Source organism: Haliotis cracherodii, unplaced genomic scaffold, assembly GCF_022045235.1.
Source record: "Haliotis cracherodii isolate W230 unplaced genomic scaffold, xgHalCrac1.p SCAF_7, whole genome shotgun sequence".
NCBI lineage: Eukaryota > Metazoa > Mollusca > Gastropoda > Lepetellida > Haliotidae > Haliotis > Haliotis cracherodii.
In genome coordinates, this window is record NW_027266330.1 from 30,171,228 (window position 1) to 30,198,556 (window position 27,329).

General features: G+C 44.8%; 1 protein-coding gene across 3 annotated transcripts in view; it reads right to left on the reverse strand.

Moving 5' to 3' along the window:
• The window catches only part of LOC139447263 (uncharacterized), a 55,008-nt gene that overhangs the window by 15,236 nt on the left and 12,443 nt on the right, over window positions 1-27,329 (reverse strand). For 2 of the 3 annotated variants that reach the window (XM_071228535.1, XM_071228537.1), the window contains exons 2-18: window positions 22,133-22,245; window positions 20,860-20,988; window positions 19,149-19,266; window positions 18,257-18,404; window positions 17,347-17,410; window positions 16,281-16,386; window positions 15,019-15,107; window positions 12,300-12,423; window positions 10,962-11,093; window positions 9,356-9,607; window positions 7,948-8,100; window positions 6,363-6,500; window positions 5,868-5,977; window positions 4,644-4,762; window positions 3,934-4,055; window positions 3,108-3,240; window positions 82-206 (exon numbers count right to left, since the gene is read on the reverse strand). In XM_071228535.1, the coding sequence (XP_071084636.1) occupies window positions 82-206; window positions 3,108-3,240; window positions 3,934-4,055; window positions 4,644-4,762; window positions 5,868-5,977; window positions 6,363-6,500; window positions 7,948-8,100; window positions 9,356-9,607; window positions 10,962-11,093; window positions 12,300-12,423; window positions 15,019-15,107; window positions 16,281-16,386; window positions 17,347-17,410; window positions 18,257-18,404; window positions 19,149-19,266; window positions 20,860-20,988; window positions 22,133-22,234 (2,164 nt within the window). In that variant the 5' untranslated portion in view covers window positions 22,235-22,245. Of the gene's footprint in view, window positions 1-81; window positions 207-3,107; window positions 3,241-3,933; window positions 4,056-4,643; window positions 4,763-5,867; window positions 5,978-6,362; window positions 6,501-7,947; window positions 8,101-9,355; window positions 9,608-10,961; window positions 11,094-12,299; window positions 12,424-15,018; window positions 15,108-16,280; window positions 16,387-17,346; window positions 17,411-18,256; window positions 18,405-19,148; window positions 19,267-20,859; window positions 20,989-22,132; window positions 22,246-23,004; window positions 23,336-27,329 lie in introns of those variants that run through there. The other variant, XM_071228536.1, reaches the window with a different exon arrangement.

Genomic DNA, 27,329 nt, shown 5'->3' on the forward strand with positions numbered 1-27,329 from the left:
ACGGAGGCTCCAAAAATGAGCAAGGGACAGGTAATAGGCTAATACCATGGAGAGATGGAACTGATTTAGAACATTGTTTACCGAGTCCGCATACATCACAGTAGTTGCGGTCACACTGGCCTTCGTAGGTCTTCGTGTAGCACCATGGCCGGAAACTGTTGTCAGGGTTACGGCAGAAATTCTCCTCCAACACTGCGTCAAAATCTCTGTCGAAACGTGATTAAATGAGACTTATTTCTGATTTGCAGCGTCCACAGTTATCTGACATTTCAGAAGGCACGACAGGCCTCTCATCACCAACACATCAGACAAATGGCATCCAAATGAACTTTTCTTTGTCTTTTAATGCGATTCCCAGAAATGTCGTCCACGTGAACGGAAACAGTTTCGGTATCGAAGAGTTGGGTTCAAAGTGAAATGATCCTATGAGTTGTCGTCAAAATAAACCTAAAAGTACCACACCTTCTTGGCAAATGTACTTAGAGGCCAGGAAATTCCTATGACATTATAATCAATTAGCCATGTGATGGTGCAGTAAGGAGGCCATGAGGTCAAACCCCGACATGGCATCTGCACTGTCAACATTCTTTTATCTTATCTTTAATACGAACACAGAAGACATTCGTCTTGAAGTTGTTTAATTAGTGTACATGTTGTTTCCGATATGAACGCCGCAGTGGCTGCAGTGGTAGTTGTATGACGTAGCTGTAGTGATAGTTGTATGGCGTAGATGTAGTGGTAGTTGTATGACGTAGATGTAGTGGTAGTTGCATGACATAGTAAGAGTGGTAGTTGTATGACGTAGCAGTAGCTGTAGTGGTAGTTGAATGACGTAAATGTAGTGGTAGTTGTATGACGTAGATGTAGTGGTAGTTGCATGACATAGTAAGAGTGGTAGTTGTATGACGTAGCAGTAGCTGTAGTGGTAGTTGAATGACGTAGATGTAGTGGTAGTTGTATGACGTAGATGTAGTGGTAGTTGCATGACATAGTAAGAGTGGTAGTTGTATGACGTAGCAGTAGCTGTAGTGGTAGTTGTATGATGTCGCAATGGTTGCAGTGGTAGTTGTATGGCGTAGATGTAGTGGTAGTTGCATGACGTAGCTGTAGTGGTAGTTGTATGACATAGTAAGAGTGGTAGTTGTATGACGTAGCAGTAGCTGTAGTGGTAGTTGTATGATGCCGCAATGGTTGCAGTGGTAGTTGTTTGACGTACTAATAGTGGTAATTGTATGACGTAGCTGTGACTGTGGTGGTAGTTGTATGATGTCGCAATGGTTGCAGTGGTAGTTGTATGACGTAGATGTAGTGGTAGTTGTATGACATAGTAAGAGTGGTAGTTGTATGACGTAGCAGTAGCTGTAGTGGTAGTTGTATGGCGTAGATGTAGTGGTAGTTGTATGACGTAGCAGTAGCTGTAGTGGTAGTTGAATGACGTAGATGTAGTGGTAGGTATATGACGTAGATGTAGTGGTAGTTACATGACATAGTAAGAGTGGTAGTTGTATGACGTAGCAGTAGCTGTAGTGGTAGTTGAATGACGTAGATGTAGTGGTAGTTGTATGACGTAGATGTAGTGGTAGTTGCATGACATAGTAAGAGTGGTAGTTGTATGACGTAGCAGTAGCTGTAGTGGTAGTTGTATGATGTCGCAATGGTTGCAGTGGTAGTTGTATGGCGTAGATGTAGTGGTAGTTGCATGACGTAGCTGTAGTGGTAGTTGTATGACATAGTAAGAGTGGTAGTTGTATGACGTAGCAGTAGCTGTAGTGGTAGTTGTATGATGCCGCAATGGTTGCAGTGGTAGTTGTTTGACGTACTAATAGTGGTAATTGTATGACGTAGCTGTGACTGTGGTGGTAGTTGTATGATGTCGCAATGGTTGCAGTGGTAGTTGTATGACGTAGATGTAGTGGTAGTTGTATGACATAGTAAGAGTGGTAGTTGTATGACGTAGCAGTAGCTGTAGTGGTAGTTGTATGGCGTAGATGTAGTGGTAGTTGTATGACGTAGCAGTAGCTGTAGTGGTAGTTGAATGACGTAGATGTAGTGGTAGGTATATGACGTAGATGTAGTGGTAGTTACATGACATAGTAAGAGTGGTAGTTGTATGACGTAGCAGTAGCTGTAGTGGTAGTTGAATGACGTAGATGTAGTGGTAGTTGTATGGCGTAGATGTAGTGGTAGTTACATGACATAGTAAGAGTGGTAGTTGTATGACGTAGCAGTAGCTGTAGTGGTAGTTGAATGACGTAGATGTAGTGGTAGTTGTATGACGTAGATGTAGTGGTAGTTGCATGACATAGTAAGAGTGGTAGTTGTATGACGTAGCAGTAGCTGTAGTGGTAGTTGAATGACGTAGATGTAGTGGTAGTTGTATGACGTAGATGTAGTGGTAGTTGCATGACATAGTAAGAGTGGTAGTTGTATGACGTAGCAGTAGCTGTAGTGGTAGTTGAATGACGTAGATGTAGTGGTAGTTGTATGACGTAGATGTAGTGGTAGTTGCATGACATAGTAAGAGTGGTAGTTGTATGACGTAGCAGTAGCTGTAGTGGTAGTTGAATGACGTAGATGTAGTGGTAGTTGTATGACGTAGATGTAGTGGTAGTTGCATGACATAGTAAGAGTGGTAGTTGTATGACGTAGCAGTAGCTGTAGTGGTAGTTGTATGATGTCGCAATGGTTGCAGTGGTAGTTGTATGGCGTAGATGTAGTGGTAGTTGCATGACGTAGCTGTAGTGGTAGTTGTATGACATAGTAAGAGTGGTAGTTGTATGACGTAGCAGTAGCTGTAGTGGTAGTTGTATGATGCCGCAATGGTTGCAGTGGTAGTTGTTTGACGTACTAATAGTGGTAATTGTATGACGTAGCTGTGACTGTGGTGGTAGTTGTATGATGTCGCAATGGTTGCAGTGGTAGTTGTATGACGTATCTGAAGCGACAGTTGTATGGCGTTGCAGTAGTTGTAGCGGTAGTTGCATGACGTAGCAGTAACAGTAGCGGTAGTTGTATGACGTAACGTAACGTTGTGGTGTTTATATAACTGTTATGGTGGACACACATGCCTGATCACTGACCACAGTCCACGGATGACCACGACTTACCCAGGGCTGAACATATGGTGCGGACAACCCGTGACTCTGTCCCAGGGCAGACAGGGCTGGAGGTCCCGGGTCATGTTGACCCTGCCTCGGTAGCTCCGGCCGTTGTCCGCCACGTTGAAGCAGTGATTCTCCGCTGGAATCCACAATACAGTGCTGTGCATACACAAGTTACGCAAACTAGAAGTTAAGATCATAGCGCTACGTCTGTCGGAACTCTCATATTTTAACAAAGACGTACGATCGCCTCAGCGGTGAGGTCGCACTCGTACGGGGTCTCATTTAACAAAGAGATTACTGCGTTAAGACGACCGTAACTTCCATACGTTATCATAGACGTACGACAATTGTACGAAACGTATGCAACGAGTGCCAGGGCGTCATTGTTCATTACACGATAACGCACAGGGGTCCAAACAATGCGTTGCCAGAACAGGGCATACCTGTTCGTTATCAAACAACACTCACAGCCCTTGGAACTCGGCATACGTTTGGAAAAGATGTTCTTGATTGACCTAAATTAAAAGGTCAAAACCAAATCAAGGGAGATAACCTTGCTGGCGTGTAACGATTAAGATATCAGTAAGTGTGCATGGCAATCGCCCCTTTTAGCAATGAGATTCAAACACGTGGGAATTCTAACCTGCTCACAAGATACCAGGTTTCTTATTACACAGCTACGTTATCACTACCATAAGAGGTATTTTTTAAATTGTCTCAAAACGTTATCTTACTTCCGGCACCAAATGAAGCCATTGTTCCGAAATGTTAACTTTACGACAATCATGATGCTGAGGTTTCGTTAATCAGGCGCCTGGTCAGTACTTACGAAGGACGACATCAATCTTGGCCTTGAAGCCTCTGTAGTGGTCACTGAGGTCAGTGTTCAGCCGGAAGGTCACCGTATTGTTCAGGGTCCGGAAGGTCCGGTCCAGGCCTTGACCGCATCTCCTTCAGGAACAAGAACACGAACATGTTTGTTTGTTTGTTTAAATTCGCTTATTCTGGCTAAAGTAACCATGGCACGCAATCAACCAAGTCACCGAGCCAGACACCCGATCCTGGAAGTCGTTTCGCACGACTAGCATTGTTTCCGAGGGATTTGTTCTAACCCGGAATCACCACATTTTGTAATGATGGAGTTATGTGACTTGCACACTTTAGCCTAAGATATTTGCCGGCTGTTTAAAAACACCATTGCTGGGATCTTCCACCGTCAAGTTCAAATGGTCGAAAAATATTGAATATAATCTAAAGTGTTTTATACGGCCGAGCACCTCGGGAGTGTTATATTTATTCATAACATTTTTTGCCACAGCGTTAAAAGTCGTAAGAGGCGACTAACAGGATCGGGTGGTCAGGCTCGCTGATTTGGTTGATGCATGTCATCGTATCCCAAATGCATGGATCGATGCTCATAATGTCAATAACTGGATTGTCTGGTCCAGACTCGATTATTTACAGACCTCCGTCATATAGCTGGAACATTGCAGAGTGCGACGTTAAACAACACACAAACAAACAAACAAACAAACTTACGTGGGTGCGTTCTGCCCGGGGTAGATATAGCGGATGATGAACGAGTCCCCCCCACACTGCCCCGTCTTACCCACGTCGAAGTCTTCAAAGTTTATTATCATCGTGGCGCCTAGCGGAGCCTGGAGATGAGAGCAGGGAGATCAACGATTCATGGATGAAATTAGTTCAGCTTCATAAAACGAACGGAATTAAAATTGGGAATCTGAGTCCCATCATCAACATGTTTCTTATCATGTGTGTCGATACATATGTAAAGCATTAAGTACTATTTAAATATTTATGAAATATTGAAATTATGAAATCATGATTATGAATTATGAAATAGTTTATGTGTAATCATAAAAATGGGAATTAAAAAATGAAGTCGAACATATTGCAATGTGGTTGTCGAACAGGCAATCAAATGAGGTTTTTTTCAAAATTACAATTACATAATCTCATTTGTTGTAGTATACTAACACTTTATACACAGAGATATATAAAACGTTCGCAGATTGCATGTTGTGTCTATTTTTGCACACTCGCTGGTGCATCTTGGAAACCAATTGACAGATGGTGCAGCGGTGACAAGCTTGGAGTCATGGGATCTGTTTGCCCGAAATGTCCTTGTGTGTCAACCATTTGGACAACAAGGGCCTATTCTGTCCGAGACCGACCGCCTCCGTGGTCTAGAGGTAGAGCGTCCGCCCGGAGAGCGGAAGATCCGGGGTTCAATCCCCGGCCGTGCCAAACCAAAAGACGTTTAAAGATTGTAATTGTTGTTACCCTGTCTGGCGCTCGGCATTAAGGGACTAAAACAAGGATGGTCACCTCGGAGTCAGTATGCTGTGTCTGAGTGGGGTATTCATGTTAAACTGCGGCATGGTATCTCAGTGGGCTAGCACTATAAATCGACACACACACACACAAACGCACGCACGCACGCACACGCACACAGAGAGAGAGAGAGAGAGAGAGACACACACACACACACACACAGTGCAATAATCATGGACGCGACGTTAAACCCCATTTCACCTCACATCTGTCCGAGACCCCCTGGATATGACAAGAATGAAGTACTGGGATCTCTATTTCTTTCAGAAATCTCCTCCAAGGGAAACTACTTGGCAATGGGAACCCATTCGTTCTGGCATTCCATCACAGTGACAGGCAAGAAGTACTTGGGGGAACTATATTCCCATGGACTGTTATGGATGATTGTTTCAGTGTGTTGTTTGCTACCTTGATTAACCAGTGACAGTCCAGCGACGGACGATAAGGAGATGGGTAACCAGGGGAGGTAACCACTGTGGACGGATTGTCAGGTGATAGCTCTATCACATCGCCGCAGTCTGAAAGTTGAATTGTCTGTTCATAGATAGTTTGCATACAAAAGGACAAATTACTTTTACTCTATATCCCTATATTCATCTAAACTCTCAATTTAATTCTAAATTCGGGAGGCATGGAGGCCCAGTGGACCAGTTGCGTTCCTTGACCGTGCCAGGATCCGCTGCTCTGTGGTTCTAATCCTTGATTTGTACCGATTATTACCAATGTTCTGTCAACCATATCCTTCCTAATTGGGTTCCGCCAAAGTGGCAATCGTCTAAAACGCTTTCCACCCACATTAAGCTGATACGCCGTGATATAACTGAAATTCTGTTTGAAGCGGCTTGAAACTTGAAACACACGCTCACTGACTCTAATAGTGATCTGCTGGTGAAACTGACCTACCTCTATCGTACTTTGAATAATAACAGAACCCCATCGTCAGGTCACCCCTGTTGTCCTTCTCGAAGGGGACGCCAGACTCCAGCTCCAGGCTCGTGTCCCTCGTGGCTATCTGCAGGCTTTCCAGTGTGCCCATCATCCCTAGAAACAGTGTCATGTAGCAGTAGAGATTGTTGTAGGTGAGGTGAAATTGGGTTTAACGTCGCGTCCAAGATTATTGCACTTATATAGCGACATACATGCACGTGTGTGTGTGTGTGTGTGTGTGTGTGTGTGTGGCTGCTTGTACTAGTCCGGACTGATGCCGATTTATAGTGCTAGCTCAGTGAGATACCATGCCGCAGTTTAACATGAATACCCCACTCAGACACAGTATACTGACTCCGAGCCGACAAGTCCTTGTTTTAGCCCCTTAATGCCGAGCGCCAGACAGGGTAACAACAAGTACCATCTTTTAACGTCTTTTGGTATGACGCGGTCGGGGATCGAACCCCGGACCTTCCACCCTCCGGGCAGACGCTCAACCACTAGACCACGGAGGCGGTCAGAGAGATTGTTGTAAGCTCCATTGCAGTGATTATCGATGGCAGCACCGACTGAAACGCTCGAAAAATATCGAGTGTTGTGGTGGCCAAATTGCAACAGAAAGAGTTACCTCTCTTAGTTGTTGACACAGGACAGGAATTGGTCGTTCCAGAAGTTTCGCAAAGGGGCAGTTACTAGAAGGCTGCATGATGGCGTTTTGAGGCCCTTTACGGCCAGACTTATCTTCTTACCACTAGCGAGGGGGGTTCCTATCGAAAAACACCGATATCCTGCTAGATTCCAAGACTCTTCCAGATTCTCAATCAAAGTGAGAATGTTCTGGACGTTCTTCAGGGCACTCACATATTGTGTAGGGCCTGTTGCGTGTTGGTACTGCCACATAGTTGACCCAGTGTACTGCCTTTTTGTATTGTAAACCTAAAACTGTCTGCTTCCATGTAATTTGTTGATCATTCATTGATCTTGGGTGGTCATTTACAGATTTCACAATTTAGTTCTGAAGTACCAATTTCTGGCCTGTTAAACATTTGCGTTTCAATTTGGAATTCGTCTCGTAACAACACTGAGGGGCCGTTGTGTTTAAGGTCATAATTGGGGGTGTTTTTTCTTCCCGTCCCCCTTTCTTAATACTAATAATAAAACCTCGATCTATACCCAGGCTTGAATGGATCTGTGAGTGGATTCAAAGCAATTATCGGGTGAAACAGGACCACATTCTGTAAATATTTAAGTCCGTTCGTGAAAATACTAGGGCCTTTTTTTAGTGTGAGTGGGTGAGTGTGTATAGTTTTACGCCGCTTTCAGCAATATTTCAGCAATATCACGGCGGGGGACACCTGAAATAGGCTTCACACATTGTACCCATATCGGGAATCGAACCCGGGTCTTCGGCGTGACGAGCGAATGCTTTAACCACCAGGCTACCCGACCGCCCCCCTTATTTTAGAATTATAATAGAAAAGGCTTATGAAAAAGACCATTTCACATTGTCACATCTGTTTTTTGCCAATTGTACTAATATCTAATCAAAGTTCATACGCACCGTTTACGCTTTGACATGGTCCCTGCTTTCCAAGCGGAAATAGAATAAATGGCGTGTCGGTGGGAAGGTAAAGGACATCGTCGATGAACCCGTCGTTACGTTGACACAGCCTTAGCGTAAAGCTGGGTGTTGATACGTTTTTCATCGAGAAATCTATACAGAAAGAGGGGATTTCTATCAAGATATTGTGTCGCAGGGAGTGGGTGAATAATAACGCCGCACTCAGCAAAATTCTAGCGTTATGAGAGAGTGAGTGAGTTGGGTTTAACGCCGCTTTTAACAATATTCCAGTTATATCGCAGCGTGTCAGCTTAATGTGGGAGGAAAGCCCGAAGTGATGCAGGTCTCAGACGTTTACCACTTCGCTGAAACCCACGAGCACGGGTATGGTGCTGACAAACCTAGAAACATAATCGGGGCGAACCGGGATTCGAACCAACAATCAAAGGTTTCTGGCGTGCCCAAGGGACGCAACTCTGCACAGAGAATCGCGGCGCCTTAGACCTCTGTGCCACCGGTGCCCCCTCTACTCAACAGTGAAAATGACATGATGTATCTAAAACTAAAACAAATCGCAATTGTATGAGTGAGTGATTGTTTGAATGTGGTAGTGAGTACGCAACTGATCTTACTTTCAACGACCGCTAAAAAAACATTTATTGAACACAGAATTAAGTGATGACATATATGTGTATATATCTATTTACTGACCCATTGCCATCGTGATGAGGGTAGGAGAAAAGAGTACCCTCCCCTGAACAAAGTTAAAATGGAACTTTTTTCGTGATGCGTGTGTTTTGAAAGTTTAACACCGCACTCAACAATATTCAAGCTATATGACGGCGGTCTGGACCACACAATCCATTGATTGATATCCTTAGCCTCGATCTACACAGTGGTATACGATGACATGCATCAACCAAACCTGAGCACCCGATCCCGTTAGTCGCCTCTAACGACAAGCATGGGTTGCTGAAGATCAATTCTAACCCGGCTGCAAGGAACTAAATATATCGTGTGTTTGGAAGGTTTTTTGTTTGTTTAACGCCGCACTCAGCAATATTCCAGCCATATGACGGCGGTCTGTAAATAATCGAGTCTGGACCAGACAATCCAGTGATTAATATCATGAGCATCGATGCACGCAATTGGGATACGATGACATGCATCAACCAAGTCAGCGAGTCTGACCACCTGATCCCGTTAGTCGCCTCTTACGACAAGCATAGTCGCCTTTTACGGCAAGCATTGGTTGCTGAAGACCTATTCTACCCCGGATCTTCACGGGTCACCAAATATAAAATCACAACCAAACCTTTAAACTGAAATGAGTATGGGTTGAGTTCTTAGAATAAATATAAAATTTGTTGCCTGGATACATATTGACATTAATTGACAATGTGCGTACCGGCCGGACAGTCCCCGCTGTCCGCCGCCAGAATAGCGTATGCCCCAGTCTGCCATGTTGTCACCTCGGAGGTGGAATACTTCAGACAAAATGTCAGGCCTGTCAGGTTTCCCCCCAAATGAAAACTGGCGCCAGGGCTTGTCAGCTCTACTCCTGGTTGATAGGTTCGATTTAAGAACTCGTTCGACGGACACCCGTCGGAAGTGCTCAGAACTCCATAGGATCCAGGCGGCCAATCGGGAACAGAGGCCACTGAAACAAAGGGGAGATAATCTAATGAACCAACAGTGTCCACGAAAGCAGTGTAATGCCGTGTTCATATTTGTAACTAATTAATGTCATTTATTTTGACCACCAGTAGCCGCTGTGTCCAGGGTCATTCGTGTGTTCCTCGTTGACCAGCTGACCATCAGCTGTTTCAAAAGACACACTGAACACATGGACACTCGGAGCGAACGTTCTGCAACCGCGGCCGACCCACTATCAAGGTCGGGGATCAAAGTAATGTCGTTTACGGGCCAACACATTTAGGATTTACTGTAATTTGTTTGTTTGTTTGTTTGTTTGTTGTTTGACGCCGCACTCAGCAATATTCCAGCTATATGGCGGCGGCCTGTAAGTAATCTAGGATGGACCAGTCATTCCAGTGATTGAAATCAGAGCATCGATCTACGCAATTGTAACACAATAAAATGCTTCAACAAAAGTCAGCGAGCCTGACCACGCCATGCTAACCGGAATCTTCAAGTGTTGTACTGTACAAAATATTACTAAACCTTATACAAAGACGAGTGACAATGCATTGCAAGCTCATTGCTTTATGTATTCCCCTGGGATTAGTTTGGGAGCACAATGTCCTTTTATACTTCTAACCTTTCTTCACGGGGTTTCCAAATTGCCTTGTAATGTGCGGGGATGCGTCCGCATGAACGCGGGTTCGAATCCCGGCTCACCCTGATTATATTTCCAGGTGTGTCATACTCCTTCTCGTGGGTTTCACCAAAGTGGAAAACGTCTGAGACCTGCATCACTTTGGGTTTTCCTCCCACATCAAGGTGACACGGTGATATAACTGAATACTGGATTTATTTTATAAATTACTCCCTCACTTATAATTTATTTAACGGTATTGGTGAAAACATTTTACTTTCTCCCTTGCCACTGTATTTCTGGTCCTCATGGCCGGTTACAAAAAATTAAGAACTAGCTGACATGATGTCATTGATTGCATTGTAGCATGTTGAAACTATTGGCGGCATGGTGTTTCAAACCAGCAGAGATTATTCAAAAGCTTTGTTTGTTTGTTTGTTTGTTGTTTAACGCCGCTCTATTCCAGCCATATGACGGCGTTCTGTAATTAAACAAGTCTAGACCAGATATTCAAGTGATTGACATCATGAGCATCGATCCACGCAATTGGGATACGCTAACATGCATCAAACAAGTCAGCCTGGCCACCCGATCCCGTCAGTCGCCTCTTGCGACAAGCATGGGTTGCTGTAGATCAATTCTAGCCCGGATCTTCACGGGTCTCCCAGATTATGACTGATGGATTAGCCTGCTCGTGGGTTCTATAAGCTGAATTCGACAACGTGTGAAGAAGTACCAGACTTGATGACAGTCCTACAGCCAGTCTGGGGATCGAGCCCGGGGGGACACAGACATTGGCACGCCCCCTCCACGTAGGACACGAAGCCGTCGTTGATACACTCAATGGCGAAGTCAGGACACATCCGCGCTGCAAAACAGAATGAGATGGGAGAGTGAGTATTTTTTACGCGGCTTTCAGCAATGTTTCAGCAAAATCAAGGCGAGTTCATCGAAAATAAGCTTCAAACATTATATCTTTGTAGGGAATCGAATCCAGGGAGATCAAACATCTGTACGCTCCCAAATGATTGTTCGTTAATTTGTTGTTTAACGCCACACTCCACCCATATTCCAACTAAATGACGGCTGTCTGTGAATAATCGAGTCTGGACCTGACAATCCAGTGATTGACACCATAAGCATTCGAGATACGATGACATGCATCAACCATGTCAGCGAGCATGACCACCCAATCCCGTTAGTCGCCTCTAACGACAAGTATAGTCGCCTTTTACGGCAAGCATGGGTTGCTGAAGACTTATTCTACCCAACTGACGAGCCGACGGAGGGTACAAAACGTTTTTTCGGTGATTTGTTTCGTTTTTTTCTGTGACAATTACATTTATCGTGTGACAACCATTGGACTTTCAGTATTTGCAACATCGCTTCCGTGGTGTAGTGGATAGAGCGTCTGCCTGGGGAGCGGAAGGTCGCAGCCTCGATAACCGGCACCGTCGTACAAAATGACGTTAACAGATGGTGTTACCCTGTCTGACCTTCGGCATAATGGGCTAAAACAAGGGGTGGTCGGCTTGGAGTCAGTATACTGTCTGAGTTGGGTATTATGTTAATCTGCTGCATGGTATCTCAGTGGGCTAGCACTTTAAAATCAGCATTAGTACAAGCAGACACACACATCTTGAACGCGACGTTAAACCCCAGTTCACCTCACCTTACCAGTATTTGCAAACCGAAGTACGAGCACAGGGCATATACAGACTCCCCGATATACTAACCAGGAGAGAAGTATGTTCCTTAAAACTGGTTCTCGATATTGACGGAACACTTTGTTAACAGGACACCTCCGTACACAGGACAGAGGTGAAGTATGTTCCTAAACACTTGTTCTCGACCTTGACGGAACACTTTGTTAACAGGACACCGGCGTATACAGGACAGGGGTGAAGTATGTACCTTGACACTGGTTCCCGACCTAGACAGAACACTTTGCTAACAGGACACCCACGTATACAGGACATGAGTGAAGTATGTAACTTTCCATTAGTTCTCGACCTAGTCTGAACCCTTTGCTGAAGGGACACCCCCACGATACAGGACATGAGTAGGTATGTACCTTTACACTGATTGGTGACGGATATCTCCTGCCAGTTGTAGAAGACATTATTCCGCATGTTCGTAAGCGACTCCAGGTCCTTGAACAGCACGGTCATTGAGGGCCACGGCCCTTGTTTAAATCCCTGAAAAACAGGACATCGTTATGAGGAAATAGATGTGTTTATATATGAAAGGTGAATGTTCGCCTGACAAATACACACAAGCCTTAAGTATCGTGGTCGAGTGGTAGAGCGTCCGCCCGGGGAGCGGAAGGTCCGGGGTTCGATCCCCGGCCGCGTCATACCAAAAGACTTTAAAAGATGGTACTTGTTATTACCCTGTCTGGCGCTCGGCATTAAGGGGCTAATACAAGGCTGGTCGGCTCGGAGTCAGTATACTGTGTCTGAGTGGGGTATTCATGTTAAACTGCGGCATGGTATCTCAGTGAGGTAGCACTATAAATCGGCATCAGTCCGGACTAGTACAAGCAGCCACACAAACACACACACGTACATGCACGTCGCTATATAAGTGCAATAATCTTGGACGCGACGTTAAACCCCATTTCACCTCATCACCTCGATTAATGCATACTATGTTATTGAAAAGACTTGCATTTGGATGTACGGTGTGCAGTGCTTCACTGGGTGGTCTTACGTAGCCATAAGGAAAACGCCCAATACGTCAAAAGCGGTTTATACTTACATACTCGTACAGGCTACCGCCGATACATGCGTGAGTAAGGCTGCGTTGATACTAGCGTCCGGGTGCATTACTTTTCCCATATCCCCGAGGCAAGGGAACTGACTATAAAAGTCCATTTTCCACCCTTGCCGAACTAGGCTGGAATTATGGAGTTATGTTTTGACTGGACTAACGTGTCTATGCATAGTCCAATCAAAATGTCACAACGAAAGTGACATCCGGTTCGTAAACTGCCGTGCCGATTTCGGTCGATTGCAGGTTTCGCAAAACAACATGTGTATAGGCGTCAACAGATATTTTCCAAATCTTTTCAGGTTCAAATCAAGGTGCTCACTTGATTTGATGCACTTCACGAAGTAAGACCCGTTTTCTCACAATATAGATCTTGATTATCGATCAGATCGTCTTGACTAGACGCCGCCATTTTGTTTGAAGCAAATGCAAGTGATATGAGAGGTGGAATCTGACTGGTCAATAGGTCGTTGGAGGAAAAAAAACTCCACTGGAAGTTCTACGATCGAGCCTGGAAGATATACTCTTCAAAAAAAGAAACGCAATACGGATACTTTTGGCCATAAAAGCAAAGTTAGCTGACCAAGAGGTGCAAAATGAAGAGGTTTAATGTGTTATAGTGTCAGTGACAAATTTCCCGGATCACAATGATCACAACAAGGACATGCAAACCATTAGTCGGGAAACACGTACGATTCGAAAAAAACGCACCCAGTGCATTAACTAAAGGGCCATGGTGCTGCACGTACTTCACGTGCTGCAGCACTATGAACGGTATTTAAGTGCAGGGTTTTTGATTGCCTGGCATCTGCGTCAATCGAACAGTGACAGTTTAACAAGATTAACAGAAGTGCAAAGAAACAACGCCATAGGCCACTTGCAGGCAGGGGAATCCCGATCAGCTGTAGCCAGGGTTCTCAATGTAGCGCCCAGCACCATCACAAGGTTATGGGATCGGTTTCAACAGCATGGGTCAACACGTGATCGGCCAAGGTGGGGACGACCAAAAGTAACCACACCCACCCGAGGTCGCTACATTCGACAGCAGCCACCTCAACCGCATCTCAAATACCCTGACTGCGCTGAATCTCCGACCAGACCGTACGAAACCGTTTAAGAGCAGCAGGTCTACGAGCAAGACGTCCAGTTCGACACATCACATTGACTCGACAACATCGTCAACAACAACTGCATTGGTGTCGTCAACAGAGGGTATGGCCTCAACTGCGAAGGAGAGAGGTCTGGTTCAGGGACAAATTTGGATTTCTCCTCCGTCGAGGGGATGGAAGAACTCGGGTCTACAGACGTCGGGGAGAACGTTACGCCGTAAACTGCGTACAGGGAGTGAACAGGTTTGATGGGGGGAGTGTTATGAAGTGGGCGGCTATCCCTCATCATGGCAGAACATGGCGGGTCCATATCCAGGTCAATCAAACCACACGTTTTCCCAAGTGCAGCCAATGGCACCGGTGTATTCCAGCAGGACAACGCTCGGATCACAAGAGCCTGTCTACACAACAACAACGTTGAAGTTCTGCCCTGGCCCTCCAGATCCCCGGATTTGAACTCGATAGAGCACCTGTGGGATGAATTGGATAGACGGCTACGCCCACGTCAACCACAACCCCAGACGTTGCAGCAGTTGGCTTTTTCGTTACAGGCCGAGTGGGCTACATTCCCTAGGATGTGATTCGCATACTCGTCTCTTCCATTTGAAGGAGATGTAAGGCCGCTATCGATTCCAACGGGGGACATACGCGTTATTGATGATAGCTGACCTTCACCTTGGACTTTTCCTATGTATCGATAACTGAGATGACTACAATCACCAAGTGTTCTCTCCACAACAATTTGGCTCAATACCTTGTACGGTTCCTCGTATAAATGTATTGTCCTACCTCACAAAAATCTGGCTTTGCGTTTCTTTTTTAAGAGTATATTTACAATCGAGTCCAAAAAACGAGTAGATTTGTACATTCGTGTTCAGTGTACCGCCCAGATACAGTCGACTAGATACTTACGCCGAGAGCATAGTGCATGATGCTGGTCAGGTCAAACCGGAAGAACATGGTTGTTTCTTGGTATTCTTCCATGAAGATCGCCCAGTTATCTGAAAAAAAGACAGCTCGCGTGTCATTCTCGGCTTTTATGGTCCCAGTGGTCAAAATCGCTGTACCTAGTTGCGTGTCTCGGTAAGAAACCTTTGATCGTGGGTTCGAATACCGGTTCGTTGTATTTCTAGGTTTGTCAGCACCATACCCTGCTTCTGGGTTTCACCAAAGTGGTAAACGTCTGAGACCTGCATCACTTCTGCCTTTCTCCCAACGGTAAGCTGACACGGCGTGATATTACTGGAATACTGTTCAAAGCGGCGTTAAACCCAACTCACTCACTCACTGTAGTGCTTAAGTCATGCTCATTATACCTGTATCGGAGTTTTACCCAATACATGGCCACCTCGATAACTCGAACTCTGATAACTCGGAATATATAACTTCAGACAAGATTTGTAGATTTGCTAGATTAGTCTAGCAAATTTATTTTTCCGACAAATCGATGTTCTGTATGTCATACTATGGAATTCTAGAAGGGACATTGCCGCGTTGTCGCATTGTCAAAATTAACCAAAGCGACACAATGCTACGATGCCACAACGCGATATTTTGGCCATTTGTCGAATTGTCGCGTTGTCGCACTTTGAATATTCCTTCGTATTTTATCAAAGGGCGATAATACGAAAAAGCGACAACGCGACAATGTCCCCTCCAGGATTCCATATAATAAAGAAAAAGTGAATTACCTTACCATACATATCGCCACGTGATATATTTCATACAAGAAACGTTTCATGTTACATATCAGCACTCTGCTGATCTCGAATTCCGGTAGATTGCATATGTTGATGATGATCCTAACGACTTCGGTGGGGTAGCCTAGTGGTTAAAGCGCTCGCTCGTCACGCCGAGGACCCGGGTTCGATTCCCCACATGGGTACAATGTGTGAAGCCAATTTCAGGTGTCCCCCGCCATGACATTGTTGGAATATTGCTAAAAGCGGCGTAAAACCATCCTCACTCACTCGAGTTATTGGGACCATCGAGATTGGGGTGGACAGTCTTGCGCAGACCGCCGTCATATAAGTGGGGTATTGCTAAGTATACACGGTTGGGTATTTATTTCTTCACACACACAAACACCCCCCCCCCCCCACCCCACACCCCACACCCCACCCCACCCCACCCCACCCCCTTACCCCTGAATATTCCTTCATCCCCCGACTTACCTAGCTTAATGTTATTCCAGTTGATTCTGATAAAGCCGTGTCGCGCAGGACTGACGTGGTCGTGGTAAACACCAAAGGCGTGCGACAGCTCATGGACACACGCACCCTGTGATTTTTTAAAAATAAATAAAATGTAAAATACGTTCACGAAATGCCATGTTGACACAATCATACACAAAAGGAAACAAACAAGTAATGGTTGTAAGCGGGTATACGTGTAGTGGTTTGAGCCTGGGCAGTTGCGTCCCTTGGGCACGCCAGAAACCTATGATTGTGGATTCGAATCCCGGTTCGCCCCAATTATGTTTCTAGGTTTGTCAGCACCATACCCGTGCTCGTGGGTTTCACCGAAGTGGTAAACGTCTGGAACCTGCCTCACTTCGGGCTTCCCTCCCACATTAAGCTGACACGCCGCGATATAACTGGAATACTGTTAAAAACGGCGTTAAACCCAACTCACTCACTATTATCTTGGACAGAAACTCTGATAGATATGTACATGTGTACAAGGTAGAACCTTCATACGTATGACACGTACACAGCACCACTCTTAAACGTACATTGTAATGTGCGATATTCTAACGCATTTTGATGCCGATACGTATACAGTTTATCTTGATACGTATACCGTAGAACTGTTGTGCGTATGTTACGTACACCGCACAACACTGATACGTGCAAGATGCCCCATAATATTACGTACACTGCGGCACTCGAATACGAATTATGTTTCTAGGTTTGTCAGCACCAACCGTGCTCGTGGGTTTCACCGAAGTGGTAAACGTCTGAGACCTGCATCACTTCGGGCTTTCCTCCCACATTGAGCTGACGCGACGTGATATAACTGGATTACTGTTAAAAGCGGCGTCAAACCCAACTCACTCACTCACTCTGGTACGAACGATAGGAAAGATCCAATCTGATACGTGTGGTACGTACATCGAACCACTCTGATACGTATGATACGTACAATGTACCTCTTATTATTACGTACACCTCGGCACTCTGATACGAATGACCCAATCTGATACGTATGGTACGTACGTCGAACCACTCCAATACGTACCCGACTGCAGCAGCTTAGTTTTTGGCCATTAGGGTTGTGGACGTTACCTAGTAGCGACCAACACCTGAAAAAACAGTACAAGCATCATAGCAACATACTTCATCTAAACCCTTCAACACAGGTGACACTCTATCTAACACCCACATTCTTAACGTCGTTTAGCAATTTTCAAGCTATATAACGGGAAATCGAACCGATTTGGGGGCTTGACTAACGAACGCTTTAATCACTAGGCTACCCGACCGACTTTTGACTGCCCAAGAAGTTAAATAACACTCGATTTTTAGGATATTTTATTGTAAAACTGCAGTGTTGTATTGCGTCAATATCTTGTGCCAGGATCCGATGTCATGCCTAGTCTTATGGTTTTGTCTGCCCAGTCTTATGGTTTTGTCTGCCTAGTCTTATGGTTTTGTCTGCCTAGTCTTATGGTTTTGTCTGCCTAGTCTCATGGTTTTGTCTGCCTAGTCTCATGATTTTGTCTGCCTAGTCTCATGGTTTTGTCTGCCTAGTCTCATGGTGTTGTCTGCCTAGTCTTATGGTATGTCTGGCATATGTTGTAATATGTACCTCCTGAAAACGGAATTTTCCAGAATGTCCACTTATCCGAAAATCAGGCACTGTTGACCATCTGATAATAAACTGGACTTCCTCATAACAAATGGCACCCATTGAACGTGAAATGACTCTGGAGTGCAAACAAACGAAACCTGTCGGTGCAGGTTACCCCAATTATTTTGTGAAAGGGATTACTTTTCTGTGTCAACACTTTATCATGAACTTGTGGATACACAGATCATTTTCCCGAGGCAAGTGTGTTACCTGACTATAAAAACCCAGTTTACTGGACTTTTACAGTCAGCTAACGCATTTGCCTCGGAAAGATGTACATAGATATATGGGGACCTACCCTTGTTTCTTGATCAAGCGCACGTGGCTTTCACTCGAGAGATTATACTCATATCGCGTCACGTTCTGCACCCAGGGTACAAAGCGCACGCACGTGAACCGCTCGTGGCGTTTCATGGCTGTTCGTGTCTCGTGTTCCTCATCAGGTGCTGAAAAAAAGTGACTAAATGTGGCTTACACGCACAGAAAAAATATTTTGATTCCCAAAACCAAATTGCCAATAAATACTTGTCCGTTGAAGTACGAGGAAATCCCGTTTTGAGGGTTAATGTCTACGCCGTTACTTGACAGTTGGCAATGACGTCATTGACAGAGAATTATAGTTCTTGTCTAAAAGAGATGGGATTCTTGAAAAGTAAAACCTATAAGATAGATATGACATACTTTAAACCCATCTCTCTCTCTCTCTCTCTCTCTCTCTCTCTCTCTCTGGCACAGTATAAGTGTTTGGGAGATATTCCCAACCGACTGGTCTCTCTCTCTCTCTCTCTCTCTCTCTCTCTCTCTCTCTCTGGCACAATGTAAGTGTTTGGGAGATATTCTCTCTCTCTGTATTACTGTTAGTAGGGAGATATTCCCAACCGACTGGTCTCTCTCTCTCTCTCTCTCTCTCTCTCTCTCTCTCTCTCTCTCTCTCTCTCTCTCTCTCTCTCTCTCTCTGGCACAATATAAGTGTTTGGGAGATATTCTCTCTCTCTCTGTATTACTGTTAGGGAGATATTCCCAACCGTCTGGTCTCTCTCTCTCTCTCTCTCTCTCTCTCTCTCTCTCTCTCTCTCTCTCTCTCTCTCTCTCTCGCTCTCTCCCTCGCTCTCTCTGGCACAGTCAGGCTGGTTAGCTTTCTTATTATTGTAGTTGTTGATGTTGTTATTATTGTTGTTAAAATGACTTACGCACATCGGCGTCGAACCTGTAGGGGAGATAGGCACCATCCCAGTACAGCCACTTTTGAGACGTGATAGCTCTCTTGTGTCGCCTCTTCTCCCTCTCGTTACGCTTGTGCTCCAGGATCTGCGTTCATGTTCACGAGGTGTATATAATCAGAATCCATGACAAAAATATGAAGTTATACAAACTGTGCTTATCAACAGAGAATTCACACGCCCTCGGTGTCATCCAACAGCTGCCATATGACTGTGCGACATCAACCCAGGTGATCAGGGCATCACGTAAAAGGCTTTATGATCAGGAAAAATTATGTAACTAGGTATTAAACGAAAACAAACCCAGCATGACACCAACAACTCACACGTACAGGTTTGTCCTACTCAACGGTCCATTGATAATGCAACCATTGAAGTACATGCATCCGTGCACCCGTTCGGGTATTCATACACTCTCCTAAAAGTCCCACACCTCCCGATCCCAACCTGCAGCCTACCCCCACCTTCACTATCACCTCGCCCCCACCCTAGTCTCCTACACAGAGCGTACGTGTGCCTATCACCTTGATCCCTTGGTCCAACCTCTCGAGGGGTGGTCGGGGAGCCTAGTGGTTAAAGCGTTCGCTCGTCATGCCGAAAACCCGGATTCGATTCCCGACATGGGTACAATGTGTGAAGCCCATTTCTGGTGTCCCCCGCCGTGGTATTGTTGGAATATTGCTAAAAGTGGCGTAAAACCATTCTTCCTCACTCATCCCCCACGTTTTGGATACTGCGCGGGCCTTCCGTGGTGTCATGTTTTACACTGGGGTACACAGCCTACCGCCATCACAAACAACCCCACCACTCGGCCCACCACCCCACCCCAGTTCCTACCCTCACCCTCACATACCTAACGGCCAATGCTGGTGTAATAGATTCAGTGGCTCAGCCTATCACCCCACCCCCGTTCCTACCCTCACCCCTCACACATCTAACGGCCCATGCTGGTGTAATGGCTTTAATGACACAGCCTATCACCCCACCCCCGTCCCTACCCTCACCCCTCACACAACTAACGGCCCATGCTGGTGTTATAGCTTTAATGACACAGCCTATCACCCCACCACCGTTCCTACCCTCACCCCTCACACACCTAACGGCCCATGCTGGTGTAATGGCTTTAATGACACAACCTATCACCCCACCTCAGTTCCTACCCTCACCCCTCACACATCTAACGGCCCATGCTGGTGTTATAGCTTTAATGACACAGCCTATCACCCCACCCCCGTCCCTACCCTCACCCCTCACACACTAAACGTTCCACAATGGTGTAATGGCTTTAGTGGTTACTTCGTTCGCTTGTCACGCCAAAGACCTGAGTTCGATTCTCCACATGAGTACAATGTGTGACGCCCATTTATCGTGTCCCCCGCCGTGATATTGCTAAAAGTGGCGTAAAACCATACTCACTCACTCTCTCCTACCCTCACCCCTCACACACTAAAAGGCCCATGGTGGTTGGTGCAATGGCTCTGGTTCTGGTGATATCGCCTACCACCCCATCTCCGCTCCTACCCTCACCCCTCTTACACCACACGTCCCATAGTGGAACGAAGAATGACTTAAGTAGTACAGCCTAGCACCGCCACCCCCTCCCCACTCCACCTCCACCAACACCACCCCTCACACACTAAACATACCACAGCCGTGTAATAGTTTTAAAGCCACAGCCTACCTGATCCATCTGAGGACGACCAATGGCGAGTTCCTTAATCTCCGTTCCGTACAGATCCTCTGCTATCTGCAGTCCGCTGCGCTCGCCCTCCTCCACGCTGCCATATACCGGCAACGGGTACCCGGTAGTCTGCGAATTGAAAGACTTGAGGTTTGTGTTTGAATCATCTGGTTATTACTGTATTCACCATACATGTTACCATAAATGTCATTGGACACTAATCACAATAACCATCTCTGATTGAAACAGCTGCTTTGACAAGTGCACCAACAAGGAAGATGAAATTTATAGACAAGAACCTCATTCCGAAATGGCATGTACAATTATAGGTTACGAAATGCAGATGCGTGCTTACTAAAATGCTCAAAACATTTATGTTGATGTATTTTCTACAGAACGACAGTAACTTAAAGTGTTTTCTGAGTCTGTAATATTATATGTGCCATCTTCACGAGGCAAGGGAGTTAACTGACTATAGAAGTCCCGTTCCAACCCTTGCCGAACTAGGCTGGATTGTTGGAGTCATAGTTTGGCCAGACTAACGAGTCTATGCATAGTCCAATCAAAATCGTGTAACAAAATCGACATGCAGTGCAGAGTTCGTTCGATTTCAGGATTTGCAAATCATTAGCACCGTCAACTTGGCGTCAACAGATATTTTCCAAATCTTTTCTTGTTTGATATCAAGGTGATCACGTGATTTGATGCACATCGTGAAGTAAAACCCCTTTCTCACGATAAAGATTTGATTATCGATCAGATCATCTTGACTGGGCGCCGCCATTTTGTTTGAAGCAAATGCAAGTGATATGAGAGGTGGAATATGATTGGTCACTATAAGGGACATGGAAGGGAGGTAACTGTTAATGGCCACTGGTGGCGTTACGATCGAGCCCAGAAATTTTCAGCCTAGTTCGGCAAGGGTGGAAACTGGACTTTCATAGTAGTCAGTTAACTCCCTTGCCTCGTGAAGATGTGTCTGGGCCAGTTGTACCACTAGAGAACTAGAACGAAGCTAGACCCTGTTCATCAAAGCATTCTGTGACACAGATTTATATGACAGTAAACCTGATAATAACTTTTGTACATTTGACGAAATAGCATTATAACCAGGTGGGTGACAGACGGACCTGATTGATATGATATAAGACTAAAAACACATGAATGATGATGTCTGAACACTGCTCTAACGTCGAAGCGTTAATAGCACTTTGTGAAACATGACCCCGGAGAAAGAGAAGCACAACGCGTGTATTATTGAGGTATTACTCACCCCGTTATAGCACTGAGCACTCTGCTGCTCGTAGTGTAACGTGTGTCCTTTGCATGAGGTCGCCGAGAACAGAACGACGACGATGAGAACATTGAACGTCATCTTCCAAATACCTGAAAATTATGCAACTAATATATAAAATACGATAATGAATTATTATGATCAACAGGAAAATCGTATCGAGTGTAGCCTTGTAATTAAGTCTCCGAGCAGCATTCGATAACAGGGCAAATTTAAGATATATCAATATGATCTTTTGATGATGATGAGGAGGATGGAGTGGTGATGACGAAGTAGTGATGATGATGATGATGATGATAATGATGATGATGATGATGATGATGATGATTGCGAGGAGGATGAGGAGAGTGGAGTGGTGATGATGATGATGATGATGATGATGATGATGATGATGATGTTGAGGAGGAGGAGGAGGAGGGTAGAGTGGAGTAGTGTAGTGATGATAGAGTAGTGATGATGGAGTGGTGATGATGGAATGGTGGTGATGATGATGATGATGATGATGATGATGATCACGCCACAACACAACACGATACAACATACTTCCAGGTTGGTGTCAACACAACCGAGCGACTAGTACGTTTCTCCGACCCAACGAATCCAGAAACACAACATGCACCACGACACAACACGACAAAACACGACACGACACGACACGACACGATACGACACAACACGATACGACACAACACGACAAAACACGACACAACACAACACGACAAAACACGACACGACACAACACGACACGATACGCCACAACACAACAAGCTACAACAAACTTCCCTGTTTGTGTCAACACAACGCAACAACTAGGAACAGGTAGAGGCAACACTATCAGTAAAGTAACGTACCCCCTGTCTCCTTATACCGACATTACATCCAATGAGTCCAACACTTCAATCCCGTGTGTCGAACATATTAGATCCCATGTGTCGAACGGTTTAAATCCCGTGTGCCAAACACGTTTTCATCCCGTGTGTCGAACACGTCTGACCTAAGAAAGCTGTACGAGTTTGGAGGCCACCTGAACGCCTGTCATGCTCCGATTCACTGTCGAATATACAGCTGACCTCGTCTTGCACTTTGGTCGTGATGGCGGAAACAGAAGGATGTGACACTTGTACTTCCTCCATCAACGTGACAAACCTCGCAACATCACATCACTCTCCGGGCTTCAGTGGGGTTTATCTGATACCATACGTCCACACATATTTGAAATTGACCGTGCGTTCGATTAGTCGGTATCGACTTCACGTGTGTTAACATCTGTCGCCTAGTCTGCTGATTTTAACTCTACATTACATCACGACCGCCTCCGTGGTCTAGGGGTAGAGCGTCCGTCCGGAGAGCGGAAGGTCCGGAGTTCGATCCCCGCCCGCGTCATACCAAAAGACGTTAAAAGATGGTACTTGTTGTTACCCTGTCTGGCGCTCGGCATTAAGGAGCTAAAACAAGGACTGGTCGGCTGGGAGTCGGTATACTGTGTCTGAGTGGGGTGTTCATGTTAAACTGCGGTATCTCAGTGAGCTAGCTCTATAAATCGGCATCAGTCCGGACTAGTACAAGCAGCCACACAAACACACACACGAACATGCACATCGCTATATAAGTGCGATAATCTTGAACGCGACGTTAAACCCCAACCCCAGTTGATCGCGAATAGCAATCTGATATTAATAGGACGAAGTGAGTGGGGATGTGACAAGACAAACTATATCTGCATCTTGTATATAGCGAAACCCTGGCTAACCGGACCGGGCCGTTCATGGCGAAGTCGTCCGGATTACGAGTTTGCTGGATTAGCAACTTTCCCGATTGACTAATTAATCTCATTATTTTAACGTTATAATGTAAGGTGAGGTGAAATAGAGTTATGCGTTCTTGCGTGCGTGCGTGCGTGCGTGTGTGTGTGGGTGCGTGTGCGTGTGCGTGCAGGTGTGTGTGCGGGTGTATGCGTCCGGACTAATGCCGGTTTTATGGTGCTAAAACCCTGAGATACTATGCCGCTGTTTAACATGAATACCCCACTCAGAAACGGTACACTGAATCGTTGTATCCATTAAATGCTTACTTGTTTTGAAATCTCTTCGCTCTATAATTTGCCGCGACGTCAAACCCAAATTCAGCTCCTCTCATTCGCTGTGCAGAGTTGCGTCCCTTGGACACGCCAGAAACCTATGATTGGTTCGAATCCCGGTTCTCCTCGATTATGTTTCAAGGTTTGTCAGCACCATACCCGCGTTCGTGGGTTTCACCGAGGTGGTAAACGTCTGAGACCTGCATCACTTCGGGCTTTCCTCCCACATTAAGCTGACACGCCGTGATATAACTGGAATAATGTTAAAACCCAACCCAACTCACTCACACACTGACTCAGCTCCTCTCACCAGGGTCGGGACCAACAGACGTGGTATTTTATGACATCTGAGTATATTAACAACATAATATACCCACACACTCTTATTCGTATTTTAAAACTTTGAAAATGAAGCAATCAATATCTACCTGATTGTCGTCTAATTTCTCGTTTACAGTAAACTGTATTTCGTCAGGACATCCCACTTCTTAAGTGCTTTCGTAACCTCAGTTATCTACACGTGGACGGTTTACTGAGGTTAGTCTAAATAATGACAACTACACACAGGGACTGGTCAGAATGTTGATAGAATCTAAATGCAAATTACGAACATCAAACTCAAATGTTCTCGGGATACCGTTATCCACATAACTCAAATCAGTAGCCCAGAACGAAACATATTCGCCTTAGTCATCAATCATTAATGTTTACACGTCACACCGCCAGAATACCACAGGCCCTATTACCAAACCAATCCTAAAAACTATTCATCATATAGCGAAACCTCGTTAGTTCGAGGGGCGGTCGGGTAACCTAGTGGTTAAGTGTTCGCGCGTCACGCCGAAAATCCGGGTTCGATTCCCGACATGGGTACAATGTGTGAAGGCCATTTCTGGTGTCCCCCGCCGTGATATTGCTGGAATATTGCTAAAAGCGGCGTAAAACCATACTCACTCACTCACTTGTTAGTTCGGACACCGACAGTTAGGAAACCTCGGCCGATTACCACGTGGGGCGTTACACACAAATGGGCATTGCCCAATAAAAATATTTCGTTAGTCCGAACATCGAGAAATAGGAAAAAAGAACATAACTTTATTCCACTCAAGCCGAGACTCATACAAACAGAGATAACATAATGAGGCAGACATGATTAGCCGGGAGTTTTAACAGCTTTCATGATGATTTCATTGACAAATCCTCTTCTTTACATAAATTGTTTCAGAGTAAACAGTTCTATGAACTTTAGCATATTTTGGTTGATTCCTATATTTACACGAGATATAGAATTTACAAGCATCGTTAAAATATGTACATTATGAATATAATGGCAGTCATCGCCAACATCTTTTATTTCACATAATTTACAAATATGATCGGGGGCACGGGTGGCTTAGTCGTCTAAGGCGCCGCGATTCGCTGTGCAGAGTTGCGTCCCTTGGACACGCCAGAAACCTATGATTGTGGGTTCGAATCCCGGTTCGCCCCGATTATGTTTCTAGGTTTGTCAGCACCATACCCGCGCTCCTGGGTTTCATCGAAGTGGTAAACGTCTGAGACCTGCATCACTTCGGGCTTTCCTCCCATATTAAGCTGACAAGCCGTGATATAACTGGAATACTGTGAAAAGCGGCGTTAAACCCAACTCACTCACTCACTACAAATATGATCACTTATGCGTGTTATGCTATCTTATTTTTTCCAATTGTCAGTCGGTGACAGGGTGTTCGAAAGAAGAGTATTTTAAGAGCTGAAGGGGCAGAATATTTAATAAATTTGCGTTAATCTTATTATCAATTTTGAAAATGCGATATGTTTTACATTTAAATGAATGTGCCAAACCCGCGTTCCAATTTTGCAAATTCGTCAGGGAGCCAGGAAATCACGGACGATTACTACGTAGAGCGTCTGCATACAATTCGGTTCAATTCTTTATTTACCTTAAACTTTACAGCTTATCGGTATTAAAATATACTCTTAAAAAATACAACATAGGTCCCTTATACGGTGAGTGAGTATAGTTTTACGCCGCTTTTAGCTATATTCCAGCAATATCACGGCGGGGGACACCAGTTATGAGTTTCACACATTGTACCCATGTAGGGAATCGAACCCGGGACTTCGGCGTGACGACGAAAGCTTTAACCACTAGGCTACCCGACCGCCCCTCTCCCTCATACAGACAAGTTGTGTAGGGTATATGGTAATAAACAGGCATATTTATGTCAAATGGAGAATGCACATACATGAACTTACTTAACTCACATCTAAACTTCAATGATACAGAAACTTTCCTAAATTATATAACTGTTTTACATCCTGTAATATTAGTAATTAAATAAGTTTGAATACAGAGGGTTTATTTTCAATAAAATGGTCTTGTATATTTCTTTCTAAATTCTAAAAGGGGGCACGGGTGGCCCAGTCGTCTAAAGCGCCGCGATTCACTGTGCAGGGTTGCGTCCCTTGGGCACGCCAGAAACCTATGATTGTGGGTTCGAATCCCGGTTCACCCCGATTATGTTTTTAGGTTTGTCAGCACCATACCCGTGCTTGTGGGTTTCACCGAAGTGGTAAACGTCTAAGACCTGCATTACGTCGGGCTTTCCTCCCACATTAAGATGACACGCCGCGATATAAGTAGAATACTGTTAAAAGCGGCGTTAAATCCAACTCACTCACTCACTCTAAATTCTAAATGTAATAGACATGAATGTCCAAAATAAAACTCACCTTTAACATCAAAACAAACATTTTCTGTTCAGTAATATTTAAACCTTTACATCTTCCAGTTTTTATTGCTAACATAAGTGAAGATGGTCTTAATTTAGTCAAATATTATCTAAGAAAGAGAAGAAATTGATTTCCTAAACCATAATTAGGAAATGATGATCATAAAGTTTGTCTGTACAAAACACAGTTTGATAACACAGTAGAAAAAACAGCTTGAAGTTGATATATGAGATCGTGTCTGAATACCTTCGTCAAATATTCAGGCAAAGAAACGTTTAATGAAACTCTTGCTTCAAGCAAATATCGTTGTAACCAATACTGTTTAATAATATCTTCTAACATCATTTTCCTATTTGCAAACATTTT